Below are 20,017 nucleotides of genomic sequence, written 5' to 3'. Positions count from 1 at the left end.
TTAATACCCTATGTGCATACATGATTATATGATCGGTATAATCTACATCATGTACAACCAGAAGAATGAGAAGTTATACTCCATATATGTATGATGTATCCAAATGCATTATACTGTCATATATAACTAATTAGAAAAAATTTTAAAAGTAGGGGCTAGGGCTGTGGCTCAGTGGCATATCACTTGCCTAGCATTCATGAGGCATTGGGTTAGATCCTTAGCACCACGTTAAAAAAAATAAACAAACAGACAAAATAAAGTAATGCTGTCCATCTACAACTACAAAAAAACTGAAGATACAAAAAGGGGGCTGGGGATGTAGTGGTTAAGCATCCATCCTTGGGTTCAATTCTGGTAAGGAAAAGAGAGAGAGAGAGAGAGAGAGAGAGAGAGATACATAGATAATAGAAACTTAATGCTCTACCCTACAGATATTATTCATCCTTTTCTATTTTAGTACAAATAGTTTATAATAAAAAGTGAGAGAAATGGTAAATGATAGTAAGTAACCTGCTATGAAAGATTCAAGAGTAACCGCAAAGATTGCACACTGCCTTCTTTGCAGCTGTCATCTATGGAGTATAAATATGAAAACATTTCTTTTTCTTTACATAATTTCATGTCAAGAAAAGGGTAGTGGCCAGGTGTAGTGGTGCAGGCCTGTAATCCCAGCAGCTCAGGAGGCTGAGGCAGGAGGATCACGAGTTCAAAACCAGTCTCAGCAACTTGGCAAGGCCCTAAGCAATCATCGAGACCCTTACTCTAAAAAATTACAAAAAAAGAGCTGGGAATGTGGATCAGTGGTTAGGTGCCCCTGAATTCAATCTCCAGTACAAAAAAAGAAAGAAAAGAAAAGGGGTAGTGGTGAATTGGCTGATTTGACAAGCTTCTTTATGTGCCTGAGACTACTATAAGAAAAAAATTAGAGCACTGGAACATTTCTAATATGGAAAGGAGAATTGCTCTACTCTCCCAATGCAAATGACCCATTTCTGTACAAGTTCCTGAAAATGGAATATCCAGATATTCTAAAGCATTAGGCCAAAATAACCTTTATAATACCCAGGCACTTGAGATATTTGTTGAATGGAATGGTCAGAAATAAAAATTGCTTATAACAATATTCATATGAATAGTAACAGGAAGCTGAGGGTTAAACATGAGGAAAACAGAAAAACTGTTTGTACATCCACAGAAATGTCCCTGTGGTATCAAAGCAGCTGCTGCAAGTTTGCAGATAGAAATTTAACCTGGACTATAGCCCTCTGGAGAAGTCCTCGGGCTCAGTGAAAAAAACCTGTTCACACATACACAGAAATGATAGTCCAACTATCCTTCTAGCCTTGTAACTCTATGACTAGTGTTCTAGGCTCCAAAAGGAAAATGGTTTTTAGATAGATTGCTGGGGAAAAAAACAGACTTTAAGAAAAGTCTGTATTTCCAGGCTGGAGTTTGTGGTTCAGTGGTAGAGCACTTGCCTAGCATGCATGAGGCCCTGGGGTTTGATCCTCAGCATCACATAAAAGAATAAATAAATAAATAAGGTTAATAATAAATCTTTATTTCCACAGAAAAATATATAGAGAAATATTAAATAAGAATTCTGCTTAAGTTAAAAATTTAATTGAAATGTGTATTTCCTCCACTGGTTATACACATTGATCAACTCCATTAGTATTATATTTTCCATTTCCTTATACATGTCCATAATAGTAGCTGCATCCACAACTGCTTGTGAAGATGATATGATGCTATGTGCTTTGAGATAATTCTTATATTTGGGATCTGGACAGCTAGGGTTTCAAAGAGCTCACTGTTCACTCAGGCTAAAAAAGGCTACTAAATATCAGTTTCTTTTTGACTTAGTGGTTTACATAATTATAAATGACATAAAAAGAAAAAGGCTCATAGCCACGTGCGGTAGCACATGCCTGTAATTGCAGCGGCCTGGAGGTTGAGGCGAGAGGATGGCAAGTTCAAAGCCAGCCTCAGTAACTCAGTGAGGCCCTAAGCAACTTAGTTAGATCTTGTCTCAAAACAAAAAAATAAAAAGGGCTGGTGATGTGGCTCAGAGGTTAAGTGCCCTGGATTCAATCCCTGGTACCAAAACTAAACCAAAATCCGAAGACTCATTTAAATGCATATCTATGTCAGCTACTGTCTTGAGAAAAAGACCAGGGTAGCTTATGTACAGAAAAGTACAGGTAATTGACGCTGCTCCAAAACAAATTTCTTCCTCACTACTGGCTCATTTCCATCACATAAACATGTACTGGTATTTACCATCTTTAAAATACAAACAAAGCCAAGAAACAATTATCAACAACAACAACAACAAAATCCTTCTCTGGATGTGATGGCTCTCTATATTCACAGGCTATGTTCTCCACCATTTTTCTTCAACCCACTAAAACGTGGCTCCTATCCCAGAACACCACTGAAAGCACTCTTGTCCAGGTCATGAATGATCTCCATGTTCCCAAACCAAAGAGGCATTTGTCTGCTCTCTTCTTAATAGAGCTCAGTAACATTTTCCCAGGTTAACTGCCACCACTCCCCTAACACAAATACTTTTTTCTCTTAGCATTGGGTTTTAAATTTTTCTGGTTTTCCTTCTACCTAACACCTCTTCATCTACTAATATAATATTGGACTCAGTCCTGGACTCTCATCTCTTTTTCTTCTTTGTTTTCTTTTCATGGTGCTAGGGGTTGAACCCAGTGCCGTACACATGCTAGGCAAGCACCCTGCCACTGAGCTATATGCCCAGCCCTCAACTCTTCTCTACTCAGACATTCTCCAGGCACTTCCAGAGCATGAAAAACACTGAATTTTTTTTAAAAAAATATTTATTTTAGTTGTAGTTGGACACAAACCTTTATTTTATTTATTTATTTTTATGGGGTTCTGAGGATCAAACCCAGGGCCTCACACATGCTAGTTGAGTGCTCAACCGCTGAGCCACAACCCCAGCCCTGAAATGTTTTTGTGACTAGCAGAGATACTTTACTGTAATTTTGATGTCCAGGCTTATATATCCAATATGAATATCTCATAGGCATCCCCACATGTGACATGTGGACACTGTGAGAGCCTCCGCAACATCTAGCTGCTCAAATATCACCTCCTTGGAGAGGTTTCTCCATTTTGCTTCAACCATTATTTCTCTCCCTCCCTATTTTTTAAAATTTTTGAGTTGTTTATTGCCTGTTTTCCCAAATTAGCATAGAAGATTTGTGAAGGAAGGTCTGTTGTTGGTCTTATTCACTGCTCTATTCTATCCCAATGGTCTCCTATCTGATTTCATGATTCTTTTTTTTTTTTCTCCTTTCTTTTTCCTCCAGCTTCCACACATGAGAGACAACATACAACACTCCTCAGATTTTCTGAGTCTGGTTTATTTTACTTAATTTGATATTCTACAGACTATCAATTTTCCTGCAAATTTGCCTGGTCTTTTCTGATAAAATTATTTTTAATCACAAGCTTCAAGTATCTATCAATAAAATGTATATTTATACAGCCACAAAAGTTATTGCCTGACACATATTACTAGAAAGTAAGTATCTGATAAAAACAGAGCAAAGGGATGTTATTTTCAGGAAGTTGTGGTGTGAGACCTATGAGTGGCCATTATACTGCTGCAGCTGACATGTTCTCCTGCCCCAGTCCAGACATGTCTTGCCTCTTGCATCCCTCTCAATACAGAGGACAAGTTTGCCACAGGCCTATCCTTGAGGAATTCCTCCAGGTCATTTGTCCTTAAACTGATGTCACAAAACCCTACACACAAATAACTGAGTTTATCTTACATTTTCTATCCAGAAAAGTATATGTGATTGTCTCAGAGACCTTCTCCATCATATCAATAGCAGGGTTGCCCATCTGTTTAATTAGAAAATATGGCACCTCTGCTGGACAATTTGCTCTGAACTCAGCAGAAATTTTCCCAGTTTCAAGAGGTGAAGCAGTGTTTTATCAGCTTTGCCTCACTGTGACCAAAAGACCTGACAAAAACAACTTAGAGAAGGAACAGTTAATTCTGGCTCACAGTTTAGAGTTTCAGTTCATGGTCAGCTGACTCCATAGCTCTGGGACCAAGGTGAGGCAGAACATTATGGCAGAAGGGTGTGGCAGAGGAAAGCAATTTAGGACATGGTAATCAGGAAGCAGAGAGAGCTCCACTTGCCAAGGACAAAATATAAATCCTAAAGGTACTCTTACTTTCTCTAGCCACACCTCTACCTGCCTGCCCACAGTTACCACACAGTTAATCTATATCAGTGGATTAGCCCACCAATTAGATTGCACTTCTCATAATCTAATTTCTCTAAAAATTCTTGTATTGTTTCACACGTGAGCTTTTGGGGGGACACCTCATATCTAAACAAGCAGATTTCCATCAAACATATCCAGTCACATAATCTGATTCAGAGAAGTCATTGGTTCAGAAGTGCCATTATCTTTTTGACATCCAGAGGAATAACATTAATATGGTCTTGGAGGTTGTTTACCAGGAACAAATATATATAAAATGTATAAGAAAGTAAGCAATTGCTTGTGCAGAATGTGATGCCTCAAAAGGACTAAGACCACATGATAAACTGGATGGGAAGCATACTGTGTAGATTATCCTTACACAGATGGAAAAGAAGACAATTGCCAAGTACATTTTAAATCTAAAGCTACTCTTAAAGAAGCCTCAAGCATAGCAAGTCTGCAAATGTGTAGATCTCAATTTAGATAGCTACAATTGACTGACTAAATGGAAACTAGTCTATGTGACAAAATCTTTTTGTCTATTGCTATGGACTGACATTCCTAAAAAAGGGGTTTGGACTTGAGATAATGAGTGAAATAAAACTATCTCTTGGCTGGTATATATTTTTCATTATTCTTGGTCTGTACAAGCAATTTGGTTCCAACAACAACAAAAGCAGGGCAGATATAAAATTAATGTCTTTTTGTGAACTGATCAGATGTGAAGCCATCCCTAATTCTGGAGACAGGGACTCAAAAGTTTTCTTACCTGAGGCAGCAGAATCTACCAGATACCATATGAGTCATAAGATGAGATATTTTGGTGAACTGCTGGAGGTTAAGAATACACCAGCAGGAGAAGAGTGGAGCTCCTGGGGGGTAACAGTCATGGTGGTGTTTCCCACTCTTATACACGTTTTTTTCTCTAGAAACTCCACTAGACTTTCACAGAGGAGATCAGGGAGGATTCAGAGAAAATTCCCACCATGGTTCTAGCTGAGAAAGAAGAAGAACAACACTTGCAAATCTACCCAGACCATTCTCTGTCGGGAAACTGGAGGCTCCATCCCATGGCGCCACCTGACAACATTGGTGGAATGCACTCAGCTGGGGGAGAGGCACTCAGGAAACTCTTTCCAGACAAGACACCCCCTGCTCCCATTTCACCAGGGGAAGGGACTTTAAGGTCACAGATTGAGATAGTGGTGGATACCACTGCATCTAAAAGAAGTAAATAGGGGTTCAAAAAAATTTTACCCTTAGAGTAGGAACAGGAATTCTCGTGAGTGCTCAATGAGGTATACTCCAAAGACAAATATAGTCGAATAGAGAATGTTTCCTCTTATCCATACCCTACCACTACACTAGTACAAACCTCCAATAAGATTACTGGATTTAAGGGAGAACTATAAGAGACAGAACTTCTCTGGGGAGCAGCACAAAGAGAAAACCCAAAGCCAAAAGAGGAGATAAATAAAAAGTCACTAGAGGAAACTGAAGTCTCTGGTGCCCATGGTGACATCAAACCTCAACAGTGGTAACTATAACAACAATAAACATCAAACACAGCCCAATTCTTGGCTAGATTAATACAAATCTCCATACTAAGGGCCTATTTACCCCAGTTTCTATTGTTCTTAACAAAATAGCTGACTTTCAACAAAAAATGCAAGACACACCAAAAGACAAAAAATAAACACAATTTGAAAAGGCAGTGTCTTATCAGAATAAGACATTGACATGACAGAGGTGTTGGAACTATCAGAAGGAGAATTTTAAGTAACTCATGACAATAATATTAGAGGATCTAATGGTGAAGATAGACATCATTCATTATCAGATAGGAATTTTAGCAGACATGAAAACAATATGCTTCAAACTAAAAATGCTAAAAAATAAAAATCACAAGGTACCAGAGATGAAGAGAGCCTTCAATGGGTTTATCACTAGATGAAACACCTGAAGAAAGAATCAGGTAACATGAAAAATAGGATAACAGAAATTACACAAACTGAAAAGGAAAAAGAGTGACAAACAAGTTCATCTGTCAGCTGTGGGACAATATGAACCAATTTAACACTGGAATAACTGGAAACTCAAAAGGAGAATAAAAAGAATGGGCTAGGTCAAATATTTGAAGAACTAATTGTTAAATATATTCCCAAATTAGTGACAGAATGTAAGACCATATATCTGAGAAGCTTAAGACTACTGTGAAAGTAAACAAACCAATCAACAAACCAATCATATTTAGATATATCATATTTTAAAAGCTAAAAACCAAAGACAAACACAAAGTCTTAAAGGCAGCTTGGGAGGAAAACCCACATTACCTACTGTTATGGAGTAAAAGTGTCCCCCCAAAGTTAATATGTTAAAACACTAATGCCTAGTGTGGCTGTATTTGGACAAGAGGCCACTAAGGAAGTAAGGTTAAATAAAGTCCTAAGGGTAGGAACCTTATTAGAATTAGTGTCCTTAAATGAAGAGATTCCAGAGAGGTTTCATGCTTTCTCTCTTCATGCACATGCACCAAGGAAAAGTCATGGAGGGAAGATGCAGTGAGAATGAGGCTATCTCAAAGCCAGGTAGATAGCCTTTAATAAAAACCAACCACAAAGGCACTCTGATCTTGGACCTCTACAACTGTGATTAAAATGAGTTTCAATTGGTTAAGCCATCTGGTCCATGGTATTTTGTTATAGCACCCCAAGCAGAATAGCATATCTACAAAACAACAAAGATTAACAATTACAGCAGACTTCTTGTAAGAAATTAGGCAAACAAGAAGACTATAGGATAACATCTTTCAAGTTTTAAAGTAAAAAATTGTCAACATAAAATTCTGTATCCAGAAAAAGTAACTTTCAAAAGTGAAGGAAATTCCAATGTGTTGGAACTAGAGACAGTCGTGCTAAGTGAAATAAGCCAGTCCCAAAAAACCAAAGCCAAATGTTCTCTCTGATATGCGAATGCTAACTAACAATGGGGATTGGGGTAGGGAAAAATAGTACTTTGGATTAGATAAAGGGGAATGAAGATAAGGGAAGAGGGATGGGAATAGGAAAGATAGTAGAATGAATTGGACATTATTTTCCTATGTTCATATATGAATACATGACCAATGTAATTCCACTTCATTACAACCATAACAATAAGAAGTTGTTCTCCATGTATGTATAATATGTCAAAATACATTCATGTATAACTAGTAAGAATTTTAAAAAGAGAGTTAAAAAAAAGTAAAGGAAAAAAATAAGACTTTCTCAGTATTTATTTCAATGTAAATTCCCTCAGTTTTTATTTAACTGACAGAAGATCTATCCTACAAGACATATTAAAGAAAGTTCTACCCACAGAAAGAATATTATATATTAACATTATATCTTAATTATTATTAAGTGAAAGAATTTATATCTATACAAAGAAATAAAGAACATCAGAAATGGAAGAAATGGAGGCAAGGTAAAAGACAACTGCTTAAAGCAATATCTTTAACAAGGAATTGGGTATTTATAGCATAAATAAAAGCAAAATTTGACATATGACAAGAGTAGCACAAGGAATATGAGAGAGTAAATGGAAATATATGTATGTAAGGATCTTTCACTACATGTAAAGTTTGAAGGTAGAAAGGGATCATTTACAAATATATTGTAAACACTAGGCAACCACTAAAAAATGTTTTTAAAAGAAATGTAAATAATAACTCCATAGAGGAGGTAAAATGGAAGTATAGAGATGCTCAAATAAAACCAGAGAAGGTGGGAGATGGAAAGGAGGAAATTTACAATGAGCAAGTTGGTAGATTTTCACCAAATTATATCAATATCACTTTATGTTAATGGCATAAAAATAATGTAAGTCTGTTAAAGGACAGATTATCATAATGGATATTAAATCAACACAGGTACATAATGTCTGAAAGAAACTCAATTTATAACACTTAGATTCAAGTTTTTTCCAAAATGTATATATGTACCTAATAACAGATTTTCAACATACATTAAAAGGTCTTCACAGATTTTAAAAGTGTCATAAAACAGATATGAAAGGAGAAGTAGACAAAGATGCAACTTTAAGCCAGAGACTTTCCTGTCTCAATAACTGTTAAAACAAGTAGGCACAAAATCAGTAAAGATATAGATGATCTGAACAACACAAGCAATGTGACTTAATTGATATTTATAAAGCACACCATATAATAGAACACTACATATTCTTCTCAAGTACATATGGAATATTAACCAAGATGATCATATTGTGGGCCATAAAACAAAACTTTTAAAATTCATTCAATGTACATTCATGTACCATAATGAAACTAAATTATAAATCAATAGAAAGTTATCTGGGGAATTCCCAATGTTTGAAATTTAAAAAAATATACTTCTAAAAACCCATAGGACAAAGAGAAAGTCTCAAGAATAGTTTGAACTAAATGAGATAAAATATCAAAATATTACTTGATATGCCAGGTAAAGAGAAAGGGAAATTTATAGCACTAAATGCATCTGTTATAAAAGGACAAATGTGTGAAATGAATAATTTAAGCTTCTGCCTTAGGGAATCAGGGAAAACAGAATCTTAGGCAAGCAGAAAGAGGGAAGTGACAAAAATTAAGCAGAAATTAGAGAAACTGAAAATGGGAAAAGGCCAAAGAAAATCAATGAAATTACAAGGTGTTTCTTTGAGGAGAAATAAAATTGATAACAAAGGCAAAAAGAGAAAAGATACAAATTACTGTAGCAGAAGCTCACAGACATTAAAAGGGTCATAAGAGAATACTATAAGCTCTATTCCAAGAAATTCAAAAACTTAGATAAAATGCTCAAATTCCTTGAAGTATTCAAACTACCAAGATTCACTCAAGAAAAAGGGGGAAAACACAAGGGCCCTTGGTGACATTGGAAAACTGAATTTTAATTAAAAAAAAAAAAAGTGAAGCTAAAGATAAATGGAACTATATATAAATACTGTATTGTAGTTGGCAAATTTCTTGTGTGGGGTATAAACTAACAATTCTAATTGCTTTATACCTATATTGGAAATGTACAACTAAGTAAATAATGGGTAGGTTGTGGGAGCCAGGTTTCAGAGAAGGCATTTACAAATAAGCAAGAAAGGAAGGATAGAATAAACCTTCTTGTATGAATTAGAGCTGGAGACGGAAGTATGAGCTCATGTTTAGTGCTCTCTCTGGCTCTCTCTCTCTCTCTCTCTCTCTTTAGATATATATATATCTAAAGTCCACCTAAAAAGTCCACCTAAAAGAGCTTCCAATGCTAACCAAAGCCAGAACAATTTGATCAACAAAATAAGTAACAGCATTTTTGTCACCCAAAGTACAAAATAGACAGACAGGAATTCTACTTATTTAAATAAACAATTGAATGATTGAACAAATAAATGGAGAAACAAAAATAAGCCTTCTTCAAAGACGAATTCCAAATAATGTAGGTAGATACTCCTCCCTTCAGCACGTGAAGCTTAATTTTCCTTCCTCCCTGCCCTGAGAGTATACCAAACTTAATGATTATTTCCAAAGGATAGAGTACGAAAAGGGAAAAATGATAACTTTACAGGGAGAAACCTGTCAAGCACTACCTAAACTAGCTTGTCAAGATGAACATCACCTTAGTATTGCCAAAAGAAAAAGGGGGAAGAGGGGAAAGAGGAGGGGGGAATATGAACAGAGAAGAACAGAAGTAGACATATTAAAATATTAAGACATTAAAAGGGCTGGGGTTGTGGCTCAGTGGCAGAGTGCTTGCCTGGCATATCTGAGGCACTGGGTTTGATTCTCAGCATCACATATAAATAAATAAATAAAAGTCCATTAACAACTAAAAATAATTTTTTAAAAAAGATATTACAGGTAGTTAATTCTTAGTGCTGAACTCAGAGATACTTTTCCATCTTCTTTGTATTTCTCAAATTTGTTACAATGAACAGATATGAGAGGGAAATTTTTTTGTATTTTATATTTTGAAAATTATCTCAATCATTTATAATGGTATGACCCCAAGTTGATCCATGGTGTGTTACTGGGTGCTTTATAAAAAAATAGAGTCTGTAGTCAGATACATGTGACTACCTGGAACACTGTGTCCCTCTTCTGAGATTCAAAATATCTGATAACTTGTAAAAAGGCTTTGAGAAGTTCACTGATAAAGAAACTTGTTTAACTACGTCTTATTTCTTCTGGTGTATTTTGCTCCAAGTGTGCAATCATTCATTCATTCATTCATTCATTCATCATGTATTTTCTGAGTGCCTACTACATGTCAGCCAATACAATAGTGAACAACACCAGGCTTCTCCCTTTACTGTTATTGAGATTACAGTTTAGTTGGAGACAGAGAAATGAAAAAAAGCCACAAAACAGAGACATAATTATTAGCATCAGTAATGCTCTGAAGGACACTTCAGAGGAATTCACAAAGGAGGATCTAACCTAACATTGGGTGGAAGAAGAGCAGCCAGAGCAGAAAAGGCTCATCTGGAAAAAGTCATGTTTTGAAGCTAAAATGTGAACAATGGTAGGTTTTCACTAAATAAGATGGAGAAACTTTTTCTGTTTGGGTAAGAAAAGAATACTAGTGGACAGGACTACAAGATCACACACAATAGACCTCAATAGACAGGTAACCTAACAAAGACATTACTGACCATTTTCTTCAGTCTTTTTTCTTCTCGTTTTCTCTCAAGCTGAGCCTCCTTTTCTTCTGCCTCCCTCTTCTGACATTCCTCCTCTTGGGCCTTTAACTGGGCCTGATTAAGATTAGAATGCAGAAAAATCAGAACCTTCAATCTGCATGGGAATAAGATTTTTCATGTTGTGGTAAGTCAAGTATCCACCAAAGTGCCTGCACAATAAATACATGAAAAAATGTTCAACATCGTTAGCAATTAGGGAAATGCAAATCAAGACCAGCCTGAGATTTCATTTCCCATCAGAATGGCAGACACCAAGAATACAAACAATAATATATGCTAGAGAGGATATGGAGAAAAAGGAACACTTTTATACTGTTGGTGGGACTGTAAATTAGTATAACCACTATGAAAATATTATGGAGGTCCCTCAAAGGAAAAGGAATGGAAACACCATGTGACTCTGCCACACTACTCCGATGTATTTATTCTAAAGAAGTAAAGTCACCACATTATAGTGATACATGCATACTCATGTTTATAGCCACACTACAGAAGCAGCCTAGGTATCCATTGACAGATAAAGAAAATATGGTATATATACACAATGGAGTTTTATTCAACCATAAAGAAAAATAAAATTATATCATTTGCATGAAAATGGATGGACCTTATGTTATGATTTGGATGTGGGTGTCCCCCCAAAGCTCAGGCAATGTGAGGTACCCCCCAAAATGAGACAATGCAAGAAGGTTCACAGGAGAAATGACTGGGTTGTAAAAGAGTCTTAACCCAATCAGTGAATTAATCCCATTATAGGAATTAACAGAGTAGTAACAGAAGTGGTAGAATATGGCTGGAGGAGGTGGGAATTGGGAGCATGGCTTTGGGATATGTATTTATTTATATTTGGCAAGTGGAGACCTCTCTCTCTGCTATCTGATCATCACGTGAGCTGCTTCCCTCTGCCACACTCTTCTGGCCATGATGTCCTGCCTTACTTTGAACCCCAAGGAATGGAGTCTGCCTGTCTATGGATTGAGACCTCTGAAACCATGAGCCCCTAAATAAACCTTTCCTCCTTTATAGTTGTTCTGGTTGGGTCTTTTAGTCACAACAGTGAAAAAGCTGACCAAAACACCTTGAGAACTTTCTATTAAGTGAAACAAGTCAAACTCAGAAGGTCAAGGGTTGCATGTTTTCTCTCATATGTGGAATGTAGAGAGGAAAAAGGAAAAGAAAGTGATGGGTAGAGGAGTGGAATGTCTCATGAAAATTAAAGGGTGATAAGTAAAGAAACAGGGTGGGAGGAGAAAAATGGGGAATGATACTGGCCAAATTATATTGTTATATTGTGTGCATGAATGAATATGTAACAACAAATTCCACCATTGTATGTAAGTATAATGTACCAATAAAAATATGGAAAAAAAGTTTTTTAAAAATGCCATCTTTATCTCTGGAATAAGTCTGCACTTTGTGATAAAAATAGAAAACCCAAACAACATGTGATCCGTTGTATAACTTAACAAGTTTCTCCAAAAGGATTCTTTTCAAGTTGGGAAGATGAGTCTGAGCATGAATAAGACCATTAATTTTTAATCATAAAATGAAAATTTTTTCTTAACTTCACCTGTGAAATACTAAGTCCAGTGTGGGGGAAAGATTTTTTTCCTTTCATTTCCCCAATACACTCTCCAACAAAAACTATCAGAACAGTTAATATATTCCTAGTAGGTACAAAATTTACTTCTGACAGTCTAGGTCAAATTTTCGGAAGATAAAACTATTCTCCTTTGCAAATTCATAAAGTTGGACATCTATCTATAACACTCTAATAATACTGGTTATGTGTGAATCTTCCAAATTGCTAGCTCTCAATAACTTTATATAGTTTCCTTCCTGCTAGGCTAATGATGTTGATGTTTTTCTCCTTCATTTTCTTAAAATGGTTACAGAACTCAGGTGAGTAGAACATAAGCCATTTCCAAAGCTGGTCTAACTTTACTGTTTCAAGCTTGAACAAGCAAGGTTTCATTATTTAAGAAACATCTAGACAAATCCTTTTTCTTGCCTCAGTTTGCATTCTGTATTTATTACCAATTTCTCTTCTTCTAGTTTTTTCTTCCTCTCTGCCAAGATCTGCCTACGTTCAGCTCGTTGAATTGCTCTTTCTTCCATGGCTAAAAAATAGTAACAAAATTCCAATATAAAAATATGAGAAACACTGAAAAAGAAATACCTCCATTTAAATGTAATATTTAAGGTTAATTTTAAGATTTTTCTTATAAATTAAATGTTCACATTCTCAGAAAAAAATTAGATATAAGGACTTATACATGCTGTATAAGTTAAAGGCCTACAATCCAATCCTCAGCAATGATGACTAATTTGCAGGTAATTATGTTTTTATTCACATTTTTATTTGAATAACTCTTTGTGAGCCAGGCATAGCCAGGCATACTTGTAATCCCAGTGACTCCAAAGGCGGAGACAAGGAGGATCACAAATCTGAGGCCAGTCTCAGAAACTTATAAAGGCCCTAAGCAACTTGGTGAGATCCTGTCTCAAAATAAAATGTAAAAAAAGGGCTAGGGATGTACTCAGTGGTTAAGTGCCCCTGGGTTCAATCCCTAGTACCCAAATCAAAACAACAACAACAACAACACAAAAAAACAAATACAAAACAAAAAACCAAAATAAAACAAAAAAGAGAAACTCTTTACTGGTTTAGGACTGGGGATATAACTCAGTGGTAAAGTGCTTGCACAACTTCCTGAGTTCAATTCCCAATACTGGAAAATAACAATAACAATAACAACTCTTCACTGGTTTAAATAAGATAACGTGCCTGATTGATAGACATTTAGTATATGAAATGCAGAAGCCAGAATTTTAATTTAGTTATAACTTGATAAACATAGAAGAATACAACTACATCTAACAAATACTTTGAGAATAGAAGCATTCCGTAAATCCTATTTTAAGTGAACTTGCTAAAATAGAAGCATTCCGTAAATCCTATTTTAAGTGAACTTGCTAATTTTTCTTAAGTCACTCTATATACATCTGTATATGCAGGAACAACAAACAAATTGTAAAGTTTGGGGCCATGACGAATACATTTTAAGTCTAGTCTTAAGACCTGGATATCCAGATGGGCAGGAAATGGAACTGTACCAAGCATTTGGAGAACTGGCATCCAAATGAATTTGAGTGTCAGACTCCTGTTCTTGACAGTCTATTAAGTATCGATCCAAAAGAAACAAATGTGCAAGATGGTCTGATAATATGACTCTGTAATCATGCAGGGCTTTCATAGAAAGGAGGGGTGTGGGTAGGAGGAAGTATCAAGTTCTGCTCACCTAAACCATCTCGAAGTTGCTTTCAGTTCTTTGGACCATGTTACAGAGAAGATTTAAGTCCAAGTTTTAAGAATTAATAAACAAAAACTCACCAAGCTATTTCTTACAGATATTAAGTGTCTGTTTTGCTACAAAAGAATAGTGGTGATGCCACAGATAGCAGGAGTGAGACTGTCCTTAAGAAGACAGAAATAGAATAAAGGATTAAAGTGAGAGAGCTCTGAGAAGTAGAGTTTCTGGTAATATGCCCTTTCCTCATCTTTTCTAGATGGAGTCATTAAAGTCTGCTTGAAAAGTAGACTGGGATTCTAAAATAGCTAACGCCTTGATCAAATAATAATTTTAAAAAACTTATTGCACTGAACTGGCATTTCTGATCAGGCTTAGTGGTGGGCAAAGATAGCATAAACTATTGCCCTGGCAGATAGTTGATGCAAAGACTGCCGATTTCCAATTAATAGGAATTGACAACAGTATTTCAGATGTCACCCCTTCTTGTTAGGATAGCAAGTTTGCCAGAGGTAAAAAGTCAAAAGTCACAATATAATTGTCATCCATACAAGATGTGACAACATATAACATACTCATTGTATAAACATATACAGTGAGTGACTAAGTATATAATAAAAGCAATTAGCAAATTTACTAGGTGGATTCTGAGGAATGCTCCTGTTCTTACTGTCCTATGTAGTTTTTAAATAAGAGTTTCTATGTGCTTAAAAATATTATCAAATGAAAATATCTGGTTTATGGCTTTCATTACTAAAACACTACCAACCTCATCACAAAATGACATAATGACTTGGATTGCTATAAACTGACCAGAATTTTAGCATTCATGAATTACAATGACAGATGATCTTTACAAATAATTAGCCTTAGTAATTACTCAGAGTTTTCTCATTTGTGTAATTTTCCCATTCTTTTTTCACAGCCTGGATCTGAAATTACAGAACAATCACATACCTTTCAACACTGTGTGTGTGTGTGTGTGTGTGTGTGTGTGTGTGTGTGTATGTGTGTGAGTGAGCCAGGAAAGCCAAAAAGGATTCCAAAACGGGCAGGAAAAAAGTAGTGAAGCTCCCTGATACATTCCATTCCTCTCCTGTCTACCCATCTTAGATTCTGACCAAGTTCTGCCAAATTTCAAAACCTGAGCTGCCACACTTCAGACCCAGGCATATTATACACTAGGAGAGAAGATGAACAACTTGCCTTTCAGTATGGGATGGGGTGCCTTCAGCTGCTTTGGATTCCTTTTGGGTCCAGAAAGAGAATTTTGGGAGTCACTTCTGCCTTCAGTCCTAGGGGAAGTAACAGATAAATTGGGAGGAAAAAAAAGAAAGAAAAAACAATGGAGAAAGATTTCAGACCAACATTCAGCTTCCTTTAATACATTTTCACCTGAGGAGTTCAAAGCATTTTACAAATTTTAATTAATCCTTCCTCTCTGAGATAACTGTGTTATTATTATACCCAGCCTACACATTGGTGTATTAAGGTACAGAAAGACTGCATGGCTAACCTGAACCTACAATGAGAGTCAGGCATTCTGATACCCATTCTAGTGCTTCAAGTCAAGGGTTTCATCTCTTCTTACCATTTATTGCATGTAGTGAGTCTCAAGCACATGTGAAACTATCTTAGATGACTTTGAGAAATTTGGACTCTTACTCCAGACTTGAAGATATTTAGTTTTATCCTAAGCAACTAAAAATTTAAGTAATTAACGAGCCCAGGGGATGCGCCATGTGTACCTAATGTTGCTCAAGCTGGCTTTTTAGCCTTAAATATAATCAGAAACTGAGAAATCTAGTTAGAGAAAGTTAAGCATTTTTCTTTTTCATTGGATAGTTGGAGAGCTCCTCAGACAAAAGCAGCCATGACCCAAATGCTAACTGTAAAATTGGAACCTTATAGGCAACCACTTGCCTGAAATATCTGTTTATAACTGTCATGTATGAGTCACAACATGTGAAGATTCTTTGCTTTGAGAGTGCACAATGAAAGAAAAGATCAGGGAGTTTAGAAAAAGTGCAAAACAGTTTAGGAACATCTCTATCTCAAAGTGAAGAGTGTTTGATACAACAGACATACTTCAGAAGCATCTGGCAGGTTCCTTTTGGTTCCTCTGGCCCTTGGGATTTTAACAGGAGGCGATTCTGTGCATCTGTGACTACAGCAGCATGCTTAGCTGCCCACTGAGCCTCTGCCAGCCGCTGTTTTTCCTTCAAATCGAGAATGGTTTTCTGCTGTTCCTGAAGTTTCTTCTTTTGCTTCTCAATCAGCTGTTGCTGGAAGACATGGCGGTTGCAGAAATGCCTCACACAAGCTGGTTCTGCTTTGTGGCTGGTGGTTCTGAGCTTGTCCTCGCTGCCTGGCTGTTCAGAGAGCTCAGCATCCAAGGTCTTGGGCTCACTGTCAGGTATGTTCTGAGAGACATTCTGAAGGGGACACTGCAAGTTGCTCATTGTTGTCTTTCCTGGGGGAGGAATGAGCATACAGCCATTGCTCTCTAAGGATGAGTTTTCTGATAAAGAGGGCATAGCAGTCACCTAAGATAGAAAGAACATGTTACAGCTCAACTATTTAAAGAACTCTGTCCATCAGCATTGTTTTGTTTAAGGCACAATGGTCCCACACCCCAGGCAGAACTGCCCTATGCTCTTGGTCTGGTTATCTCAAAGGCCACCAGCCTTGGCTCTGTGAGCCTGTTAGAATGTGCAAAGTTGCTCACCATGAAGAGTGGGTGGAGAAGTGGCTATAGCTGTAAGAACCACTACAAGGGGCCAAGACCCTGGCAACAGGAAAAAAATGTTATCTTATTAATTAATTTGGCTAGTTCACTTGTAAATTAGGCAATTACTCCAGATAAATATGTGGGAATTTTATGTAAGAACTGACTTTAAATTTTGCAGAAATTTGAAAATTTTGTAGATATATTCTTTCTTAAGAATGTTTAAAAACTAAAGAATATAAATTAATACTAGATCTATTCTTTTGATGCCTCTCTTGCCACTAGTAAATTAACTTTTGCCTCAGTGCAATATATTTATTTGCTGCAGCATCAGGCCTAGCTGAAAGCCTAGTCTCCAGCTATTTGTGAGAAGTATTTGGAAGCCCAGGATTACCAAGCAAATATCTGTATTGCATAAGAGTAATATTACTTAACTACTTTGTATTAGCATATGACTTAATCGTTTCAAAGCTTTATCATGTAAATTTCATTTTTTTAATATTTATTTTTTTAGTTTTAGGTGGACACAATATCTTCGTTTTATTTTTTATGTGGTGTTGAGGATCTAACCCAGTGCTTCAGGCATGCCAGGCAGGCCCGCTACCACTTGAGCCACATCCCCAGCCCATGTAAATTTCATTTAATAGACTGAGCTATCACATGCAATTACAAGTTCTATACAGAAGGGAAGAAAACAAACATTCATAATCAGCAAAACTTATCCAGGCCAAAATAATGTCAAGTTAAAATGTCTCTTTTGAATGGTTTGAGGCCATGATCTACGATCTGATCTGCTATTGATTCTGCCATCTTCTGGGGGCATAAAGAGAAAAATACTATGAACTATCTAATATCAGAAGCTTTTAAGTCTAACAGAGTGCCATCTCAGGTACTCAAAACTATTTTTCATGATGATGGAAAAGTGTTCCATAGACTTAATTCAAGTGAAAATTTTAATATATGGAAACTCTGACATGTTAAAAGACTTTAAAAATAACCTTTTATTTCAGAAATGTCAGTGGACATTTACTCATGAGAATACCTGCTTATGTAATTTAGCATCAAGCAGGCTATATGTTTTAAGCTCTTTTAAACTTTATGGTAATGTCATGTTATTAACCCAGCAAGACTAAAAGCCTTAAGTAGAGCAACGAGATTTCTTTTAGATCATGGTAACATTTTAGGTTAAAAAATGAGCGAATGGAAGAAAAGCTTAATGGTACACATTGTACTAATAGTTTTGAAAGATTTTGAGGTAGAAGATGTGTGTTCTTGGTATATGAATACCTTGACTGCATAATTAATGAACATCTAACTACAGAGTTTATGTTTTCATTTGTTTGTTTTACTCTAAACTCTGGAAAAGACTTAATTTTGTAACCAGCAGAATCTATTACAGCCTTCTATTTTCATTTGTTCTATTTTTACAATGTCATCTCTTCTTGATAAAATCTTATTCTTGATTTTAGAGGTTTGGAAACATTTTTCTATGCTCAGCCATTTTCATTTTTTTTCCTGTTGCTAATGTGTGTGTGTTTTGTGTTCTGTACAGATAAAAAAATTTTCTGGGCCTGGGGTTGTGGCTCAGTGTAGGGTGCTTGCTTGCCTATATGTGTGAGGTCCTGGGTTCGATTCTCAGCACCACATTAAAAAAATAAATAAAGATCTAGTGTCTATCTACAGGTTAATTCTGCTGACTTTTTTTTTTAAATTAAAGATAAGGGCAGTGGAACTTTGTAAGGAAAAAGGTTCCATAATCTACTTCTTAAGATACAAGACTCTATTGGATCTCAATGGAGATAGTGTTATCTAATTGACATAAAGGTAGATAAATTACCTAGGGGAAGGGACCAAAATGTTACGTAAGTCCCAATAAGTACTCTCAGGATCCCCCTTCACTGAGAGACTAAGTAAGCTTAAATTAAAAGCAGCCTACTTTGCTAGCAGTAATCAGGGTCAAAATAAGGCTGCGGACCTCAGTGCCCAATTTAATTTCACATGTCTGTGAGTTAAGTACTTAACAGCATTATGAGGAGGGAGGAGGTGACCAGGTAGAGGACCTTCTCCAAAGGGCTCTCTAAACCAGACAAATGCAATGAGGAAAGAAAAAACTGACATAAATGACTTTATAAAAAATTAACAAGTGGACACAGTACCAAACGCCATAACTAAACCAAAAGACAAATGGGAAAATGGAAAAAATGTTTGCAACCTATGTAATAAAAAAGCATCCATAGTCTTAAAAATATAAAGAGCTTTTATAATTAAAAAAATGTACTCAAATAGAAAAATCAACAAAGGGAATAGATAAGTTACTTTATATCTATATCTTTCTATATTCATATATATATCAATATATCCAATAAAAAAATGTTTTAACCTCACTAGACATCAAAGAAATGCAAATGATGAAACAATAATCAGATGAAAAGAGAACATGCACTCTAAATTTAATTATTTATGCTAAGTAAAGCATCACGGGTATATGCAAAGATTTAGCTACCAAGATGTTCACTGAAGCACAATTTAAAATAGTAGCAAACAGAAAACAACTTAAATTCCAGCAACAGATGAGTTAAACAGATTCTAGCTTATTGTCCATCACAGAATGTCATTAATTATCACAAAACAATGGCATGGAATAGTAGTCCTCATCCAGTGGTACATATCAAGTTTACCTATAGAACTTAAAAAAAACCCACAGGTGTCCCACATCAGAAGTTCTAATTTGTAGGTCTCATTTTGAAGTATATTTTCAGTTAGAACTGTTTATTGCTAATGTAATAGCATAAGAAATTCTCATGTTATATTTTAAAAATGCAAAAATAATTTTTTAGAGAAAAATAATTACATTTGTATTAAAAGAAAAGACCATAATTTCCTTTTCCTGAATTATGGAAGAGATTTCCTCAATGACCTGACAGAAGGAAATTTAAAAGCTAAATAAAATATTAACGAAGACAATTTGCATATGCTTGAGTAGAAAGTCTAGTTGGCT

General features: G+C 35.9%; 1 protein-coding gene across 1 annotated transcript in view; it reads right to left on the bottom strand.

The window, feature by feature from the left end:
• The window catches only part of Ccdc191 (coiled-coil domain containing 191), an 84,058-nt gene that overhangs the window by 12,151 nt on the left and 51,890 nt on the right, over positions 1 to 20,017 (bottom strand). Inside the window, 4 exon segments of the mRNA XM_027935900.3 lie at positions 10,933 to 11,034; positions 13,018 to 13,100; positions 15,498 to 15,586; positions 16,380 to 16,837. Coding sequence (XP_027791701.2) covers positions 10,933 to 11,034; positions 13,018 to 13,100; positions 15,498 to 15,586; positions 16,380 to 16,837 — 732 coding nt within the window.

This window comes from Marmota flaviventris, chromosome 8, assembly GCF_047511675.1.
Source record: "Marmota flaviventris isolate mMarFla1 chromosome 8, mMarFla1.hap1, whole genome shotgun sequence".
NCBI lineage: Eukaryota > Metazoa > Chordata > Mammalia > Rodentia > Sciuridae > Marmota > Marmota flaviventris.
The sequence above is the reverse complement of the archived record's forward strand: the minus strand, read 5'-3'. Positions and strand labels throughout refer to the sequence as shown.